Source organism: Penicillium psychrosexuale (genome assembly GCF_028828465.1).
Source record: "Penicillium psychrosexuale strain IBT 29551 chromosome Unknown utg000005l, whole genome shotgun sequence".
Taxonomy (NCBI): Eukaryota; Fungi; Ascomycota; class Eurotiomycetes; order Eurotiales; family Aspergillaceae; genus Penicillium; species Penicillium psychrosexuale.
In genome coordinates, this window is record NW_026643190.1 from 1,812,820 (window position 1) to 1,830,404 (window position 17,585).

The 17,585-nt window shown below is 51.5% G+C and overlaps 10 protein-coding genes across 10 annotated transcripts; 6 read left to right on the forward strand and 4 right to left on the reverse strand.

The window, feature by feature from the left end:
- Positions 1–148: 148 nt before the first annotated feature.
- N7518_009600 (protein transporter YIF1) lies at positions 149–1,317 on the forward strand (the record flags this gene model as incomplete). The annotated part of the gene is made up of 3 exons (XM_057190526.1): positions 149–433; positions 490–1,050; positions 1,111–1,317. The coding sequence occupies 3 exons, from the start codon at positions 149–151 to the stop codon at positions 1,315–1,317; spliced, it is 1,053 nt and encodes a 350-aa protein (XP_057038182.1).
- An 806-nt stretch (positions 1,318–2,123) lies between these two features.
- Positions 2,124–3,399, forward strand: N7518_009601 (60S ribosomal eL14 domain-containing protein; the record flags this gene model as incomplete). Its single annotated transcript, XM_057190527.1, has 5 exons — positions 2,124–2,156; positions 2,331–2,459; positions 2,518–2,652; positions 2,766–3,029; positions 3,141–3,399. The coding sequence occupies 5 exons, from the start codon at positions 2,124–2,126 to the stop codon at positions 3,195–3,197; spliced, it is 618 nt and encodes a 205-aa protein (XP_057038183.1). The 3' UTR covers positions 3,198–3,399.
- A 223-nt stretch (positions 3,400–3,622) lies between these two features.
- Positions 3,623–4,773, forward strand: N7518_009602 (nascent polypeptide-associated complex subunit alpha). Its single transcript, XM_057190528.1, has 4 exons — positions 3,623–3,693; positions 3,889–4,135; positions 4,283–4,341; positions 4,402–4,773. Exons 2-4 carry the CDS (start codon positions 3,908–3,910, stop codon positions 4,721–4,723), a joined length of 609 nt encoding a protein of 202 aa, XP_057038184.1. The 5' UTR covers positions 3,623–3,693; positions 3,889–3,907; the 3' UTR covers positions 4,724–4,773.
- Positions 4,774–5,085: 312 nt separating this feature from the next.
- On the forward strand, positions 5,086–5,822 carry N7518_009603 (F1F0 ATP synthase subunit d; the record flags this gene model as incomplete). Its single annotated transcript, XM_057190529.1, has 4 exons — positions 5,086–5,094; positions 5,181–5,576; positions 5,639–5,725; positions 5,793–5,822. 4 exons carry the CDS (start codon positions 5,086–5,088, stop codon positions 5,820–5,822), a joined length of 522 nt encoding a protein of 173 aa, XP_057038185.1.
- Positions 5,823–6,639: 817 nt separating this feature from the next.
- N7518_009604 (uncharacterized protein) lies at positions 6,640–7,689 on the forward strand (the record flags this gene model as incomplete). The annotated part of the gene is made up of 1 exon (XM_057190530.1): positions 6,640–7,689. The coding sequence occupies one exon, from the start codon at positions 6,640–6,642 to the stop codon at positions 7,687–7,689; it is 1,050 nt and encodes a 349-aa protein (XP_057038186.1).
- Positions 7,690–7,998: 309 nt separating this feature from the next.
- Positions 7,999–8,247, reverse strand: N7518_009605 (uncharacterized protein; the record flags this gene model as incomplete). The annotated part of the gene is made up of 2 exons (XM_057190531.1): positions 7,999–8,172; positions 8,227–8,247. 2 exons carry the CDS (start codon positions 8,245–8,247, stop codon positions 7,999–8,001), a joined length of 195 nt encoding a protein of 64 aa, XP_057038187.1.
- Positions 8,248–9,204: 957 nt separating this feature from the next.
- Positions 9,205–10,761, forward strand: N7518_009606 (uncharacterized protein; the record flags this gene model as incomplete). Its single annotated transcript, XM_057190532.1, has 1 exon — positions 9,205–10,761. One exon carries the CDS (start codon positions 9,205–9,207, stop codon positions 10,759–10,761), a length of 1,557 nt encoding a protein of 518 aa, XP_057038188.1.
- A 207-nt stretch (positions 10,762–10,968) lies between these two features.
- N7518_009607 (aldehyde dehydrogenase family protein) lies at positions 10,969–13,176 on the reverse strand (the record flags this gene model as incomplete). The annotated part of the gene is made up of 3 exons (XM_057190533.1): positions 10,969–12,415; positions 12,504–12,685; positions 12,766–13,176. The coding sequence occupies 3 exons, from the start codon at positions 13,174–13,176 to the stop codon at positions 10,969–10,971; spliced, it is 2,040 nt and encodes a 679-aa protein (XP_057038189.1).
- A 185-nt stretch (positions 13,177–13,361) lies between these two features.
- N7518_009608 (endonuclease III domain-containing protein) lies at positions 13,362–14,873 on the reverse strand (the record flags this gene model as incomplete). Its single annotated transcript, XM_057190534.1, has 1 exon — positions 13,362–14,873. One exon carries the CDS (start codon positions 14,871–14,873, stop codon positions 13,362–13,364), a length of 1,512 nt encoding a protein of 503 aa, XP_057038190.1.
- Positions 14,874–15,348: 475 nt separating this feature from the next.
- Positions 15,349–17,208, reverse strand: N7518_009609 (amidophosphoribosyltransferase; the record flags this gene model as incomplete). The annotated part of the gene is made up of 3 exons (XM_057190535.1): positions 15,349–16,553; positions 16,610–17,062; positions 17,124–17,208. The coding sequence occupies 3 exons, from the start codon at positions 17,206–17,208 to the stop codon at positions 15,349–15,351; spliced, it is 1,743 nt and encodes a 580-aa protein (XP_057038191.1).
- Positions 17,209–17,585: the final 377 nt, after the last annotated feature.

Here is a 17,585-nt window from a genome sequence, read left to right on the forward strand (position 1 = left end):
ATTGGATCTTCAGCCACGTATAAACACTTCCCTCCGCTATCAACCTCGCTTCTTCCCCAAACCCCCGTCACACGACCTAGACGACACGTTCGCCACTGAACTTCCACGCTCATTATCCTCCTATCTTCGTTCCCTATTCAGGTGCATTATGTATCGGGGCTCTTTCGCTCCGCCACCCGCGCAATCGCCGCCTCTTCATCACCCCGTCCCACAACATGTCTCGACCGTCCCTATGATGCGCTCACCTCCACCACCAGCTCCCCAGCAACCCCCAAGTGCTGGATATGGCGGTAACCCGTACCAACCGTCACCGGCTCAGGGTGGCTATGGTACTCCCGGATTCGGTGGGTTCATGAACGAACCCACGGCTCAGATGGGCTTCCAAGTCGGCAAAAGCGCAATGGCGGCTGGACAGGAGTACATGGAAAATAACGTATGCATCATCTACAAATTTCTATCGCTTATAGCTAACCTGGAGATAATCTACAGTTCAATCGCTATGTCTCTATACCCGCTCTCAAGCACTACTTTAACGTCTCCAACTCCTACGTCCTGAACAAGCTGGTCCTTGTCCTCTTCCCCTGGCGACACAAACCCTGGTCCCGACAGCAAGCCCGGATGGCTCCAACTTCTGGTCCAGGTGGTCAAATCATACAGCAACAATACTCATCGATGTTCTTGCCTCCTCGCGACGACCTGAACTCACCGGACATGTATATTCCCGTCATGGCCCTGGTCACATATATTCTGCTGTCGGTGTTACTGGCTGGATTTCGAGGTGATTTCCACCCAGAGCTTCTCGGTTCGATCACCACCACAGCCATTGCAGTGATCGCATTTGAGATTCTCTGCTTGAAGCTGGCGACGTACATTTTAAGCATCAACAATGACTCCCAGCTGCTGGATTTGCTGGCGTACTCGGGCTACAAGTTCGTTGGGATCATTGTCACTATGGTGGTCTCTGAGATCTTCAACCCCGGACAAGAGACTAGGGGCTGGATTGGCTGGACGGTGTTTGCGTACACATTTTTAGCCAATGCGTTCTTCCTGGTGAGTGACGACTTTATCGCTTTTCAATTCGTTCCGCAGTTGCTAATCTCTAAACCCTAGCTTCGCTCGCTGAAATATGTGTTGCTCCCCGATTCGACCGACTCCGCCATGCATGCCGGTTCGATGCAGGCTGTGGCTCGGTCCCAGCGCAACCGACGCGGTCAGTTCTTGTTCGTATACTCCTACGCGGTTCAGTTCGTTTTCATGTGGGTGCTCAGCCGCGAGGGACCGTCATCTGCGGCATCTACCGGCTCTGCATCGTCATAATTAGGTCGAGAAGGGCAAGGAAGGATTGCTCTTTGCTATTTGGGAGAGATAGACTAGGTTGGTAGGAAGGCATAGCATGAAGGGACAAATGGCTTGCTCTGGGGCATTGCACGGCCGAGGTAACGATATAGCACGACTTATTGTAATCAAAACTACTTGCATTTGTACCGAGGTGTTTGTAGATGTACCATATACGGAGTACAACATAGATGAACCGAGGTAAATTCAGTTATTCATGCATGTTCTGGAGCAAGCTTACAAACTGAACTACTGAAGGAGAAGGTGTTGTTCTAATATATTGTTCATTTCAATGGCTATATAAGACAGCGAGCTGCCAGACTGACACAGAAGTTCCTATATTCTTTTGAAGGTTAGCGACAAGTCACAACCAACATAACAAGCAATAATGTGCAAGGTGATAGGTTCTCAGAGATCTTGGTAGTTAGGTAATTTCATAGCGAGAAGCTCAATTACTATCTAGGCGTGATAAAATGTTCTAATCATCGGACCTGGGGATGTTGAATGGAGGATTGTATCAACGTACCCTGTGGAAAGCTGAAGAAATGCGATGTTGTCGAGAGGTCCTTGGATATCAAGGCAGATGTCCTAAATCTTGAAACAGTCAGCGCGATGTCTCTCAATAGCATTAACAATATAACGTGAGAGTTATAATCCATATCAGAATATGTAAGAAATTGAATATCATCCGACAGTGCTGTATAGAGAGCCCCGGCGAGGGCCTCACAGACACTGGGTCAATCGCAAATTACGGCATCATATGAGGAATGAGGGGAAGAAGACCGAGAATGAGAGGAAAAAGGGAATATGAGCATACCTTAGTAAATGCTACATTTGAGCAGTTGCCGAAACTAGAAGCAACGCAGACTCATCATCAAAGTCTGAAGCTTGTAAAGCTGAGTAGCTTAAAGAGATCAACAAAAGTTCTACGGCGAAAAAAACTAGATAAATGCACGGGCTCGGATAATGGTTAATGCGAATGCTGACCTAAGCAGAGCCCTAGACCTGCAAGTGGCCGGTTAAGCGAGAATGTTGCGAGTGTGGGCACATCCGAATTTCGAGACAACTCTTGGACAATTGAACTCTTTCGACAACCCCCTCTCGACTCATACCCCCTGTCGACCGTGAGTGTGCAATCTACAAATATTACAGAGCCGCGACGCTGAATTTTTCGTCCCGCAGAATTTCGCCATGGCCGATATCGATGTCAAGGTCGCTTCGTGGAAGCTGGTTGAGGTTGGCCGCCTAGTGCTGATCCGCAGCGGCCCCTTCGAAGGCAAGCTTGCTGCCATCGTTGAGATCGTGGACCACCGCCGTGTATGTGGAATCGCCCTCTGAATCCGGAAATCGTGACAAAATTCGAAGGACTCGGGATTTTCGGAGATCTTTAAGACTGGGAATGTGTATTGACTTGCGATTTTTTTGTTCAGGTCCTGGTCGACGGTCCCTCCACCGAGGAGCAGAAGATCGTGCCCCGTCACGTCCTTCCCCTCGCCCACGCTACCCTCACTCACTTCACCATCCCCAAGCTTCCCCGTGCTGCCGGTACCGGTCCCGTGAAGAAGCTTTGGGCTAAGAACGAGATTGATGGCAAGTGGGCCAAGAGCACCTTCGCTCAGCGCACCGACCGCTCCGAGCGCCGCAAGAACCTTTCCGACTTCGAGCGCTTCAAGGTTCTGCGCCTCCGCAAGCAGGTACGTTCGACATCTTGAAATGGGGGGGATCGCTCTGGCATGAATGCGCCTGGGCCCACCCGATCTGATAATCTGGGGGAATTACAAACAGTTCAACTAACACCACTCTAGGCTCGCTACGAGGTCCAGAAGTCCCACGCCAAGGCTCGCGCTGCCAACAAGTCATAGATGGTTACGAGGTTTCGGTGCATGGGTTTGAAGGAGGTGTCCTGGAAGGGTTTCCATTGCTGGTAATACTCTGGCAAAATCGCTGTATGCATCATCAATGAACAGCAAAAATGATTCAAAATCCTTGATATCCCGGCAAAGGGGCCTTCTGTCATTTGGTTTACCTCTGGCTCTGGACTCATTTTTATATCCCCCCAACGGGGAATATTGAACTTCTGGTTCTACAAAAAGAATAGAACGAGCAGATACGTAAATAATGACCTGCAAACTGTATTAACTGTATTATTGATATATTTTGATCTAGATGGGATCTATAAATTATTAGCCAATCTAGTTTGGAATTGGTGATGTAGTTCCATATAGGGCAATGTGTGCAGGGCAGTCTGGGGGCGCGCGCTCGCTAATGATTTTCGGGTTCGGTCTGGCGCACAGCTACGCACCTTCACCTTCAACAAAATCCATCCCCACTCCCAACAGCTTGATATTTACCTCTCAGGTATGTATGAGTGTTTACTCGACTGAATTATCGACTTTTCAACATCAGTTTCCGCCCTTCCCTTAGTGTGGGCGATTCGTGGGGGGTTGACCATTCTCTCCTACTATGCCCGCTCTCATACCATTCAACCAGCCCTGACATCCATTGCCGAACGAACCAACCCAACTAATCAACTCTTTTTCGCATTCATCTTAGGCCCTTTTACATCGCAAAAATGGCTGATCCCCGCGTTGAAGAAATCCACGATGACGAGGTCACCAAGACCGTCGAGGAGAGCTCCTCTGAGTCTGGCTCCGAGGCTGGCGATGAGCCCAACATTCCCGCCGGTGCCGCTGTCGCTATCCACTCTCGTGGTGAGAAGAAGGCCCGCAAGGCCATTGGCAAGCTCGGTCTGAAGCTCGTCCCTGGCATCACCCGTGTCACCCTCCGCCGCCCCAAGAACGTATGTGATCCCGATGCGACCGTCATGAGATTTTCTACCCCGCCAAGTACAATGTGATTGCAACCATGAAGCGCAACACTGGCTACCAACGAGATGAAATCGCTTGATATATTTTTACCATGGAGATGCTAATTGTTGGTATTAAAGATCCTCTTCGTTGTCAACCAGCCCGAGGTTTACCGTTCTCCCAACAGCAACTGCTGGATGTACGTGAAACCCAATTGGACTCGCTCATCTGTGAACGACATTCACTAACATCCTTTTAGCATCTTCGGTGAGGCCAAGATTGAGGACCTGAACTCCCAGGCCCAGGCTTCCGCCGCCCAGCAGCTCGCTGCCTCCGAGGCCACCGGCGACCACGCCGGTCACGACCACGAGGAGATTCTCGGCAAGGGCAAGGCCCCCGAGACCGAGGATAAGAAGGAGGACGAGGAGGATGATGGTGAGGAGGTCGATGAGACCAACCTCGAGTCCAAGGATATCGAGCTGGTCATGGCACAAGCAAACGTGTCCCGCAAGAAGGCCGTCAAGGCTCTTCGGGAGAACGACAACGATATCGTTAACTCCATCATGGCTCTCAGCATATAACGAGTGACCCTATTTAAGGTTCTACGAGGGACTTGGGTTATGATTGCCAGATGAAGATATCTGGCATGTTGTCGCCCATAGTGTACACAATTTAGCCCAAAAAACAATTGAACCCGCGGATGAGTCAATTAATCAACCTGAACTTCGTAGTGAGAAAAGATATAAGCTATTTATAAGTTATTTACAAGAATTAACACGATCGCTCTATAATTTGTCGCCTATACAATGCACGGTGGATTTCGGAATGGACATCACGTGATTTGAACAATCCAAACCTTCCGGTCGCTCCTCGTTCGGCAACTCCCTGCACATTGAACTCCCCTCTCTTCTCCCCACCCCCAACCTCTATCATACCCGTCACAATGGCTGCTGTATGTTTCGCTCCTGCTCCTCGCTATGACAATCCCTTGTCAACCCGTCCGGATAACTCCCGCTAACTCCCTTCACCCGAAAACAGCGCAGCGCCGCTCTCAAGATCGACTGGGTCAAGGTGTCGACCTCCCTCGGCCTCCGCGGCCAGACCGCTACCTCCCTCCAAGCTTTCAAGAAGCGCAATGACGAGGCTCGCCGCAAGGTCCAGGTCCTCTCCGAGCACCCCCAGACTGTTGACTTCAGCCACTACCGCGGCATCCTGAAGAACCAGGCCATCGTCGACGAGCTCGAGAACCACTTCAAGGCCTTCAAGCCCGCTACCTACGATGTCAATCGCCAGCTGAAGGCCATTGACGCCTTCGAGGCCCAGGCTGTCCAGAACGCCGAGGCTACCAAGGGTAAGGTCGAGGCTGAGTTGAAGAACTTGCAGAAGACCCTGGAGAACATCGAGACCGCCCGTCCCTTCGAGGACCTCACTGTCGTACGTATTATCTGCTGTAGACTGCAGAATTGGGACCATTACTCACATGTCTGCTTTTTTAGGACGAGGTTGCCGCCGCCCAGCCCGAGATCGACGAGAAGACCGCTTCCCTCGTCTCCAAGGGCAAGTGGATGCCCCCTGGCTACAAGGTACGTGTTGACTGTCTTGCTGAGAACAATACGTCCATTGCGATACTTATACCATTCCCTTCTGTAGGAGCGCTTCGGCGATCTGTCCGCTGTTTAAGCGTGGACTCTTGTGGCCTCAAATCCGCCTTTTTATTCCTCGCTCCATTGCACTACGTGATCATGACTTTTGGAGCCAAGAAGACGGCTATTCAGCCAGTGTGTGGTCAGATACCTCCGATAGTGTGGTGGGGCAGTTGGGATGTGTATAGAAACAATACATTTGTCGTTTCTGCGTTCATTAATAGATTCCACTGTAATCTAGTACTTTTCAACAAGATATTAAACCAATTGATCGGGAGATGGGCTCTGGTTTAGAACAAAATAAGGCAATAAACATTGTACGTCCGATATATATCTTCGTAGGTTGAGTGAGGATATATAGTGAAGTATCACTTGAAAAATGGTTATTTTGGAACTCCGACAAGAAATACTGAGCAGCAATCTATTCCAATCTGATAAGATGCACTAAAGATTGAGCCACATACAGAATCTCGCTTGATGACGAGCTCTCAAGCTGGCTTTGCCAAGACACGCAGCTCACCTCAGTTTACCCACATCCCCTGGGTCCTACCCCTCTCTCAGCAATGGGCCGGGGTTTTCCTTTCAATTGCTCTTTTCATTGGAGACTGCGCTGGAAGCGTTGTCAAGCGCCTCTCCTATGAGTCACGAGGAGCTACAGGGACAACATTATGCGAAGTCTGCAGTCGATATATGGACTGTGTTTCCATTGAGATAAACCATATCCGTTTCTGCTCTTCCCCCTGGCCCTTTACGACCATAAAAATACCGTGTGATCTTACAAGTGAACACCGTCTTGCTACGATCAAGCTATACAAGCCATATAATAACACATCACCTTTAGACGCACGTTGCAAATGGGCTCAGGCCCGTCTGATCCATTGGCCGACCACCCGTGCTCGCGCCTGGAGTCACTGCCCGTGGAAATCCTGCAATTGATCTTTCTTCATAGTCTTGAAGTGAACCTCCCTCGTGCCTCACCACGTCTCAGCCAAGCCCTGTCCACTCCATTGCTCTATACCTGGCTCATTCGGCTTGCATTCAGCAGTCCCAATCTAGGCTCGCGAGAGGGATTTTTTACCCCGGATTTCCTACCCCCACCTTTGGACTTCTGGGCCTTGCCCTGGAAAGAGCGCCAACAATTACAGACCGACCTGCTGGCATGTCGGTGGTGCACACTCCCCCTGTTCCGGAAATGCCAGCGTGAGTACGTTGCGCATACCATCCGACGCAAATGCGCCGGCCTAGTCTTCCACCCGGACGACCAAGCAGTGCTGTCAAATCTGGACCCACGCTTCGAAAACCTAGAAGCCTGTGACTGGGCCGTACTCGGCCGGCGCGGGAAAGGCGATTTGGTGATCCCCGCACAGGTGGAGGACACTTCACGGACCCCGTCCCGCACTGTCGACCGCAAAGTGGCAATCTGGTTCCATTTTGGGGCTGTGCAGATCCGCAAACCCCACGAGATATACCACGAGAACGACCTCTTCCGGCTGCCGTGCGCGGTGGCTATTGGGCCTGGCCGCATTCCGGACAAGGTCTTGCGCTCGCCCTGGTCGGATGCGCAGTTCGAGTTCTTGCAGCTGCTCTCTGCGGACTTTTACCTGGACGAGGATGAGGCGCGGCCGGACCGATCTTCGGATATCACATATCGGCTCATTCGAACGCGCAAGATCGAGCCTTTTCGTCGCTTGCTGCGGATATCGTTCCGTGCTGCGAATTGTCGTGTCCCTGCTCGCTGGCCGCTACAGCATTCACATTATTCCCTTGTCCGGCGCTATGGGAGTGGGCCTGGGGATCCGTTCGCAGATGTTATCTTGAATGAGCGTTGGGGTGATATACCCGCAGATGCAAAACAGGATTTGTTGCGATATGTCGAGTCGTCCTCATTAGAAGATGGGAATTGATATACTTGCTTCCAAGATTAATACTCACCAATGTAAATTCATACTTCAAAACTTACCATGCGTACATGCATCCTCTACAATTATATCATTCATGGAAGAGAAGCAATGTAAATCGAGGTAAAGTAATTCATAACCCAAAATTTGATTCATAATTCACAATTAAAAAACTGCGCCATGGGGTATTTACTCCAAGAAGGTATAATAACAAAAGAAAATCCGCGCTGGCATAACAATCGTAGAACCCATATCCAAGCCCTCTTATCCCCATGGACTCAAGAGGCGCACACAGACATGATGGTTTGTTTCTTATCAGACTGCTGATCGCCGACTTCGTCTACTTTTTCCACAGGAGCCGCAGGTCAGACAGGAGATGATGGCATCGATCACTGTGACCACGCCGCTGATGATGGCGTGCAAGATGGAGCCGACGGCATTGACGATAGCCATGAGGCAGCTACCGATGGCGCGGAAGACGCTTTGGATCTAGAGGCGGGATGTTAGTTGAGATCGCATAGAAAGCAGATGGGGTTCACATACGCAAGAGACGACGCAACCCATATTGAAGATGAAAAGGTTTTCTTGAGGTTGTTTGGTTGTTTTGTATGAAGTGTTTATCTCGGTTTGGAGCTGAGAGTAGAGTCTGAGCTGGAGGAAGCGTGTGTATGGACTGTTGGATCACTGAAAGGGTGCATATTGAAGACAGTAAAGTAGATGGACCGGTGGTTTAAATAAGAATGGCAAGGGTGATCATCTAAGACAGGGACTGATAATTTCCTGTTTAGATACGTAAGTGGTGTAAGTGGTGTCCAGAAAAGGCGATTGATAGACAAGTTCATGCAGCTAAGCTTGTCTTGCGAGGCGTCAGAGATCAGAAGGTGCAGACGCCGGTGACGTAGTTGGGGAAGCTATGACAGAATTCAAGGTTTGTGGAGGAATGAGAGAAAAGGAGTGAAAGTTTGCAATCGCTAAATTAGATACACAAGGCACCAGGAACAGTCCAACGATCATTCCGTCATTTCGACATCGACACCAGGCTGTTCCTTGATTTCGGCTGGATTATTCAAAAGTGCAGAATCTTTTGACAAGGCTGGCTTTGTGGGGCAATTGGTGGATCCTAAATGGGCCATCTAGCCTTTAAAATGTCTCCAGGTCTGATTTCTAATTTAACCATGTTGACTCCTTTGGAATGATATTCTTCTTGTTCGACAACTTTTCTTTTGCTGATAGACCCTGACGTCATTTGATAACGGGCTAAACCCAATTTAGGAACAGAGTGGGGAGACATCACGTGCTACCATGTGACCTACCAGCCCTTAAGTGGCTAGCCCTAACACCTGTCGGGCTCTCCCCCGCCAATCAGACGGGGTTACGGACTTGGCCTGCAAAGTTGTATACTTTCCAAAGTTGATATGCGAAAAACATACTGCAACACTGAATAATTCTCATACACGACTCAGAAATGATTCCAGCTCACAGATCGATGTACCCTAGATAGTGAGAACGTTCAATTGCTCCATGAGCCCACCAAAACGCGAAGATGAACCCGTGACGCGGACAAAGCTGGCTCCGCCTACGCCCGCAAGTTCGCATTCGTCCGCTATCCCCAAATCGAAGCGCCGTCGCACCTTCAAGAACCCGATTCGGAGCAGCTCATCTCGGTCTTCGCGGTCGAGATCGAGCCCCTATGACCGTCCTTCTAATTCGCCCACACCTAGAATCTCGCGCCCGCATACTCACCGCAGGATGTTGTCCCTCCTTGAGGCCCTGCCCGTCGAGATCATCGAGCAGATCTTCCTACACTCGCTCAATCTAAACTTTCCTCGAGCTTCGCCGTTCCTGTCGCGCGCCCTCTCCGGTGAACACATATATCGCGCTCTCATCCTCCTTGCGTTCTGGAACGATGCGCTCGAAAACCCCCGCAGCAAGGTTATTGACCGTATGATGGTCCCGCTCGACTACGTTCCCCTCACACTGGACGAGCGCGCCCGCTTACAGGAAGCCGTCTTCAAGTGCAGGTGGTGTACCGTGGACCGCGTGCGCGAACAGGTTCCAACAATGCAGATCCTCACCATCTATCGTCGCTGGATCAACGCCGGTATCGTGACGGATGAGAACGAGCGGGCTGCCCTTGAAAAGTTTATAGCGCGTAAGGACGACAGAATCCGCGTATTCCATGGGAAGGGCGGGCCGATGAGGGAAATCGCTTGCATGCCCCCGGAGTTCTTCCGGATGGCCCCGAACGCGGCGAAAGGGATCCATGAGTACACGCTCCATGTCTTGCCGATGGTCACCACCGAGCTTCAATGTGTGGATGTGGGATTGACCGTCAACATGCCCGCACTGGACCTGTGCAAATTCCCATCCCATCTCCTCCGAGGCCGCAGCAACGGTTTCCCCCCAGAAGACGTTGCTTTCCTGGAGATGCTGCGCATGACCTCGTGCAATTGGACCCATGGAAAGGGCCAACTATCACCCTCGACCCTGACCGAAGTGGACCGCAAAGCCCTGCACGAAGGAATCCAGAACGCAATCCGTCACCAGAACTTCAACGCCATGCTCTCCCTCCTCAAAATCGACGAGTTCCTCTGCCGCTACAAATCAGAGAACCAGGGCCGCGACATCTACTTTACTATCCCATCCGAGCACTTCCTCGCTGTGACCCGCATCGGCCGTGACAAGCCACACCTCAACTTGGCTTTCTTCGAGGCTCTCCTCCGTGCTAGTGCGGAGTCTTTGCCTAGCTGGTCGTCCGAGATCACGAAGTGGACTGTCGATAATATGGAACTTGCGAGGACGAACCCAAATACCTATAACGAGATGAATGGGAAGTTTGCGCGCTGGTTGTCGGATTTCCTGCTGCGTCTTCCTGCGCAGGTTGAGTATGCCCATGGTTTCCCGACTGGTCAACTGTTCTGTAATGGTCAGTTGGATATCCTGGATCTCGAGGGCTCGCGCTTTGTCGATGAGGTTCTTGAACCCTTCCGGGAACCATTGGGGAATTGGATGATGGAAAGTTCGTTCCGGACCGAGGATCACTGGCTGAAGAAGTTCGGCCCTCCTCTTCCTCCATGAGATTTTTCCGAGTGCATGAGGACTTTGTTGTTAGCGTTATACCCGGATTTTAGATTGGTGTTGTAACAAAAGTTAGATGTGAAATATGAATACACTTTGAATTAAATATTCCCACAGCCAGAGATATCACTCAAGCAATATGGACTATGTATAGTACAAAAGATCGATATGAAACAGGAATTTTGAACATTTCCCAAATAGCAAACATCACATATTCCTCAACAACCGCAGAATACCAGCAATACGCCCACCCAGCGTCAACTCATACCCCATCTCAACAATACCCTTACACATCTCCCAAGCCGCAACCCCACCCTTCGCGTCCGCCGCGTCCGCCCGGTTCTGGATAGGATAGTCCACGCGTGGCGGGATCCCAGTACCAATCAAAGTAGGGAACCGATCAACGCAAACAGCCTTGATATTGCACAGACCGCGGAGTCCCTCCTCGCCCGCGAACCGGCCATATCCGGACCCGCGCACGCCGCCAAACGGCAGCTGCACGGCGTAAAAGGCACCGAAGTCGTTGATTGCGACCATGCCGGCGGAGATTCGTGACACGCAGGCTTGCACGTCCGATTGTCGGTGTCCGAAGACGCTCGCGCCTAGTGCGTATGGCGTTGAGTTTGCGATGGCGATTGCGTCGGGGACGGACTCGGCGCGCATCATCAGGAAGACCGGGGCGAAGAGCTCTGTTTGCGCGATCCGCATGTCGCGTGTCACGTCTACTAGTAGGGTTGGTGTGAAGTAGTGGCCGTGTTGGTGGACTGGGTGTTTGTGTTCGGTGCCGCCGGCGAGGAGGCGGGCGCCTTGTTGCACGGCTTCGTTGATGAGTTTCTCGAGGTTGGCGAATGATACTGGTGAGATCATCGCACCGACGTCTGGGGTTGCGGTGTCGAGGAGGACGGAGCCGAGGTGGAGATTTTGAATGCGTGGGGTTACGATTTCGATGAGTCGGTCGTATGGGTTGGGGAGAGCGATGATACGCTCGATGCCGATGCAGTTCTGGCCGGATGATTGGAAGACACCGCGCATGAGGATAGATGCGATGGAAGGGAGATTGCGGAGAGTGCGGGAGTCGTCCAGGATCACGGCAGGGTCTTTGCCGCCCAATTCGACACATACGGGAATGAGTGACTTGGCTGCTGATGTGCAGACGTGGTGGGCAACGGGCCGGGATCCAATGAATGTTATATGCGCGATATCAGGGTGCGAGGTGAATGCATCGGCAACATTAGGTAGACAGACTAGCGTCTGGACCAGATCGCGCGAGTGGCCACAGCTAGAGAGCGCGCCGCGCACCATCTCGAGGAAGTAGACTGCGGACCATGCGGTCTGCTCAGACGGCTTGACAACCACTGCGTTACCGGTGAACAGCGCGCTGATGATCGGACCGATGAAATTGTGTAACGGGTAGTTCCAGGACACACAGGCACCCACCACGCCCAGCGGTTCATATGTGACCGTGTTCTTCTTGTACATCATCAGGAAATTGGTCGGCCGGCGCTCTGGCAGCAGTGCCTTCTCGCCATGGTCGATTGTCCACTTGAGCTTCTCCACTGTCACAAGGATCTCGCCGAACGAACCGTCGACTTTTGTTTTACCCGAATCGAGACAGCATGCGGTAACGAGGTCGTCTTGGTGGTCTAGGACATATCTGCGGGATGTTAGTTGGACAAGCTTCACGGGGCGTAGACATAGCGCAATAGTTTCATAGGGCGGAGCAAATATCCCAATCCACATACTTCAACAATGTCCGGAGAACCTTTCTGCGCTCTGCAAAGGTAGTCTTTGCCCACTCCGGTTGAGCAGCTCCCGCAACCCGAACGACTTCGTTGACATCTTCAACCGTGGCGGGCTTGATTCCGTTACCGAGCACCCTCCCATCGGCAGGACAGTAGCTCACAATCAAGTCGTTGTTCCATTTCTGTGTAGTAGAAGAGCAATTAGCGCAAGAACGAGAAAAAGAGAAGGACCCCGAGTCAAAGACCAGGCATATTAACTCACTCCCTGAGCTTGATCCTCCAACACTATTTTCTGCAGCCCCTGAACATCATCCCATGTCTTGATCGACCTGCTGTTGCGAATTTCTGACGGGATAGGAACATTGAAAACGACCGCTGCCTCTCGCAAGCTTTGGATGTAGAGGTACCCCACGTACACGGCGAGAAGGGAGGTCAACGCGACTCCGACGTGCGGGGCGTACTCTGCCGACCCGGGAGGGGCGTAGGCCTCCAGAAGAGTGCGCAGCGAGGGCGGAATGTGGGATGCCAGACAGCCCATGGCGGGAATTGGTGCAATTGGACAACTGGAAAGTGTTGTCGGGAGTAAAGGGAGTTTCTGGTGACTTTTCGTGTTTACGATAAGGCGATAAGGGGTACTTGTGCTATACGACAACATAGGTAGACCAGCGATCATCTAGGAAATATCAGACTTAATTTATGGTGTTTAGCAATAATAACACACTTGTATTGAGACCAATAGCGATATGGTAAATATATAATCATATATTCGGCTTAAGCCATTCGTCGTCATAGATTGATACGATCAATCCTCGTAAAGATTCCACCTTCACTTCACATAATTTCGTTGTCATAATGCATTCACTCGTCACTCGTTCCGTCGGAAAGCGAACTCAGGCTTTCCTCAGTCTCCTCCTCGGAGTCCTTGCTCATTCTCTTGCGCTTACCAGCCGCGCTCGTAGCAGGAGCCTTCTTTTTAGAAACCACAGTCGGACCATTGCTCTTGCGCTTGCCGTCGCGAGTTAAAAGGTGATCAATGACACAGCCGTCCTCCCAGCCAGCACTGGACTGGCCGGTAGCAGCTCGGCACCGGGGGCAGATCTTCCCATGCCGGATGAACAGCTGGTGGAGCGAGTACTTCAAATGGTCGGGGATGCGCACTTCCAGGTGGCTGAAGGCGGTTACTTCGTTTGCACGGGCGGGGATCCATCCGAGCCAACGACAGAGTCGGAAGATGTGCGTGTCGACGGCGAAACAGGGCCGTTGGAGGCAGAACAGGATCACGCAAGCGGCTGTCTTGGGTCCGATTCCGGGGTACTTGATCAGATCGGTCATGGCTTCTTCACTGGTGAGATTGTGGAGGTGGTTGAGGGAGAGGAAGTTTTGATCTGCGCAGGCAATCTCGTATTGCTTGTCCTTTTCAGCCTTTTCAGGTGCCAGGTTGGACATTGAGTCGTTCTTGGACTCGGAATCTAACAATGTAGCTCGACGCGCCTGGTTGTCTTCGTGGACTATGTCAAGAATCGCCTTGAGGTTCTTGCTTTTGATGTCGGCCAAGCCGCCACTTTTGATCGCTTCAAACACGTCTTTCACTGTGGCCTGCCGTACGGCATCCCAATTCACGCTTCCCTTGCCGATGCCTTCTGAAAGAATGCCAAATCGTTGCACAAGCCCACCAAAGGCCTTGGCGGCATTGTTACCTGTAGTAGCGCCGCTGAGAAGAGTTCGGATTAAAGCGTCCAGAACGGATGGGACCTCACCACACCCGGTGACTGTCAGGGATGGCTCAGGAATAGTTGCCGGAGCAGTGACTACGCCATGGATGCTAGACAACAGCCGATTGACATCTTCGCACTCCTCGGCATTTGGGCGAACAAATTCGGGGAAAGGAGAGATACCAGGCGTCAAGCCATAAGTATTCTTCTTTGGCTTGCGGCCGCTTTGGGTAGTTTGAATCTTGGGTTCTTTCTTCAACTTGGTTGTAGCTTTGTTCACAGTGTCTTGGAGCTCAGTAGCCGGATTGCCAATTTGGCTGCCGTCTAAAGTTTGATTTTCCTTGTCAGATCCAGTAATTGAGTCTGTGGGCTGTGTTGCTACAGACAAAGGGGCCGGCATAGACCCTAGGTTATGAGGGAGCTCATCGAACAAAGGAGGAGGCAACACTTTTTCTTGTTTAACTGCAGGATCGGAATCATTGGAAGATTTCACCTCATTGACTGTTTTAATTTTGGGTGTATTCAGATTATTGGGGGTTCGATGCTTTCGTTTGTTCCCTTTAGTAGTGTTTGGTGGTTGAGTGACAGACGGGCTGTTTTCTCCCGCACTCCATGCAGAGGCTGCCCGGGCTGCAGAACGAGTAATGCGGCGTTCCATTATATAGAGAAGGAGCGTCAATTTCGTTCAATATTGCAAGGGAAGCAACGTATACGAGAACCGATATAACAAGATGTATCAATTCATTTCAACCGAACAGAGGGCTAAGCTTAATTCATGCCGATGAGCGCATCGTGGGTCTGTCGATGATGCGGAGGGAATGCTACTGGCCAATGACAGGCACGTGACCTGCCTCTTCGGGACAGCCAACGACGAAAGAACAGCATTTCAACAACATTGAATATTGCATTTATTTTTGTTTCATCAAGAGTTATTGACAAGTGTATCTCAAGACATCGGGTCTTGGTATTTTCAATGCTTTGAGCATCATTTCCATATCATACAGTAGCAAATCAGCCACTCAGCAAATATGCTCCCTCAAATAAACGCCCAGATACCCAATGCAAGTTACCAGAACGGTAGAGAAAAAAAAATTAAAAAAAAAAATGGAAATCAGATGTCTCGTAATAATGCCTCATGCCTCATGGTCAGCCTGGTTGTGGATGCTGATGTCCATGCGGTCCGAGACCTTAGGGTTCTGTTGGTCTTCGGAGTTGCTGGTCTGCGTGCCGGCACCAATTGCCGACGACTCATTGTCAATGGCAGGGATGATCTTGCCATTGGTGTCCATAGTGACTCCATGCGCGGCAATCTGGAAGTCGGTCATGTTGGCACAGCCATTGGTGACAGCCTCCTTGGCCTTGTCAACAGCCTTGACCTTGCGGCCTTCGCCACGGACGGCCTCCAGATGTTCGAAGTAACCGGATGAAACAGGGGTAATGTAGCTACCACTGAAGACACCGACCTCGAAGTTTGTGGGCTCCTCCTGACCATTCTCACGGGCAACCGAAGCACAGGCATCCTTCAGATCAGGCAGAGTTTGGAAGACAACCGCTTCCGCGCCAATGTGCTTGGCGATAGCCGCGGAGTCCCGATTGTGCGCAACCAACTCCTGAGGAGAGGCCAGATCAATACCGTAGATGTGAGCATGTGTGATCTCCGGCGCGCAGCTGGCAAGGTAGACCTTCTTGGCGCCGGCTTCCCGGGCCATGTTGACAATTTCGCGACTAGTAGTACCACGCACAATACTGTCATCAACCAGCAGGACGTTGCGGCCCTTGAACTCAGCCTTCATGGCATTGAGCTTGCGGCGGACACCACGTTGCCGTGTCTTCTGCTCCGGCATGATAAAAGTGCGGAAGACATAACGGTTCTTGACGAAACCCTGGCAGTAAGGCTTGTTAAGATATTGGGCGACGTTGGTCGCGGACGTAGTCGCCGTTTCAGGAATGGGAATGACCACGTCAATGTCCTTGACAACGTCGGGACCCAAGACTTCGAGGATCCGTGCACCGAGACGGTCACCCATGCGTTGCCGGCTACGGTACACACTGATACCATCCATGACGGAGTCGGGGCGAGCGAAGTAGACATACTCGAAAATATCCGGGGCATAGGCCTTCTGGGGGGCCACCTGGCGGAAGACCGGCTCACCACCCTTGGCGATGATGACCGCCTCACCAGGCTTAATGTCACGGTGGTCGGAGAAACCTAGTTGATCCAGGGCTACTGATTCAGAGGCCATCATGTAGTCCATGCCGGGCCCATCCGCGGACTGACGAGAGCCCAGAATGAGGGGGCGTATACCGTAGGAGTCACGGAAACCCAAGATACCAAAGCCTACTCGCGAGTTAGCGCTATGGACGAGAGGACACCACGAATGATTCATAACTTACCAGCAAGCATAGCAGTGCAGGCCCATCCACCCTCGCAACGCTTGTACATGCGACTCAAGCTGGCGAAGACGTCCTCGTGGTTGACACGGGCCTTCTTGGTCTCGCTGAGCTCATCGGCGAAGACGTTGAGCATCAGCTCGCTGTCACTGTCGGTGTTGATGTGACGGTGGGCTTCAAGGTCAAGGTGCTTCCGGAGGTCCCCGGCATTGATGAGGTTACCGTTGTGCGCAAAGCAGATACCGTAGGGGCTGTTCACGTAGAACGGCTGGGCCTCGGCGTTGGCACTAGATCCCGCGGTCGGATAGCGCAGGTGGCCAATTCCCATGGAACCGGGGAGGTTGGAAACCTTAGCACCTTCCTGGAAGACCTTGGCAGCCATGCCGTTGGCCTTAAGTTGGTAGATCCGGCCGCCGGATGCGCATGTCGCAATACCGGCTGCATCCTGACCACGATCTGTGATACCAGAACCTTTAGTCTCGCGGTCGCAGGTATATATATTCTGGCCGGAACTCACGTTGGAGAAGGTAAAGTGCCTCGTGGAGATCCACGGCGGCCGCAGACGAGGGGTTCGCCTGGATCAGCGCAATGATACCACACATCCTGACGAAGAGTAGGTTTTCTGCAATGGACGAAGACACTTAGTACCAGTGTTCACATCGCATTCACAGTATAGCAAGATTGAAGTGTCTCAAATCAGTCCAGGTGTTTATCCGCAACAATTGTTTAGGAAGTCTAACATCTATAAAATACCATAATTCATCACAAGAGACAGAGGGGCAGCTTTGCATAAAGTAGCTGAAAACAATGAAATCATGCGACTTACCTAAACCAGATCACGTAAAAGAAGGAGTGAAGATCAGAGAATGGTGACCACTGAAAATGAACACCACCCCAAGAAGAGAGAGAAAGAGGGAGGAAAATATTCCATTGCGGTTGTGGTTCTTCGGTGCCCACAGAAATTTTCTCTTCCCTCCCG

Coding starts and splice junctions, on each gene's coding strand:
- N7518_009602 (XM_057190528.1), top strand. CDS start 3,908: ATGGCTGATCCCCGCGTTGAAGAAATCCACGATGACGAGGTCACCAAG. Junction 4,136..4,282: donor CCCTCCGCCGCCCCAAGAAC/GTATGTGATCCC, acceptor TTGGTATTAAAG/ATCCTCTTCGTTGTCAACCA. Junction 4,342..4,401: donor CCCAACAGCAACTGCTGGAT/GTACGTGAAACC, acceptor ACATCCTTTTAG/CATCTTCGGTGAGGCCAAGA.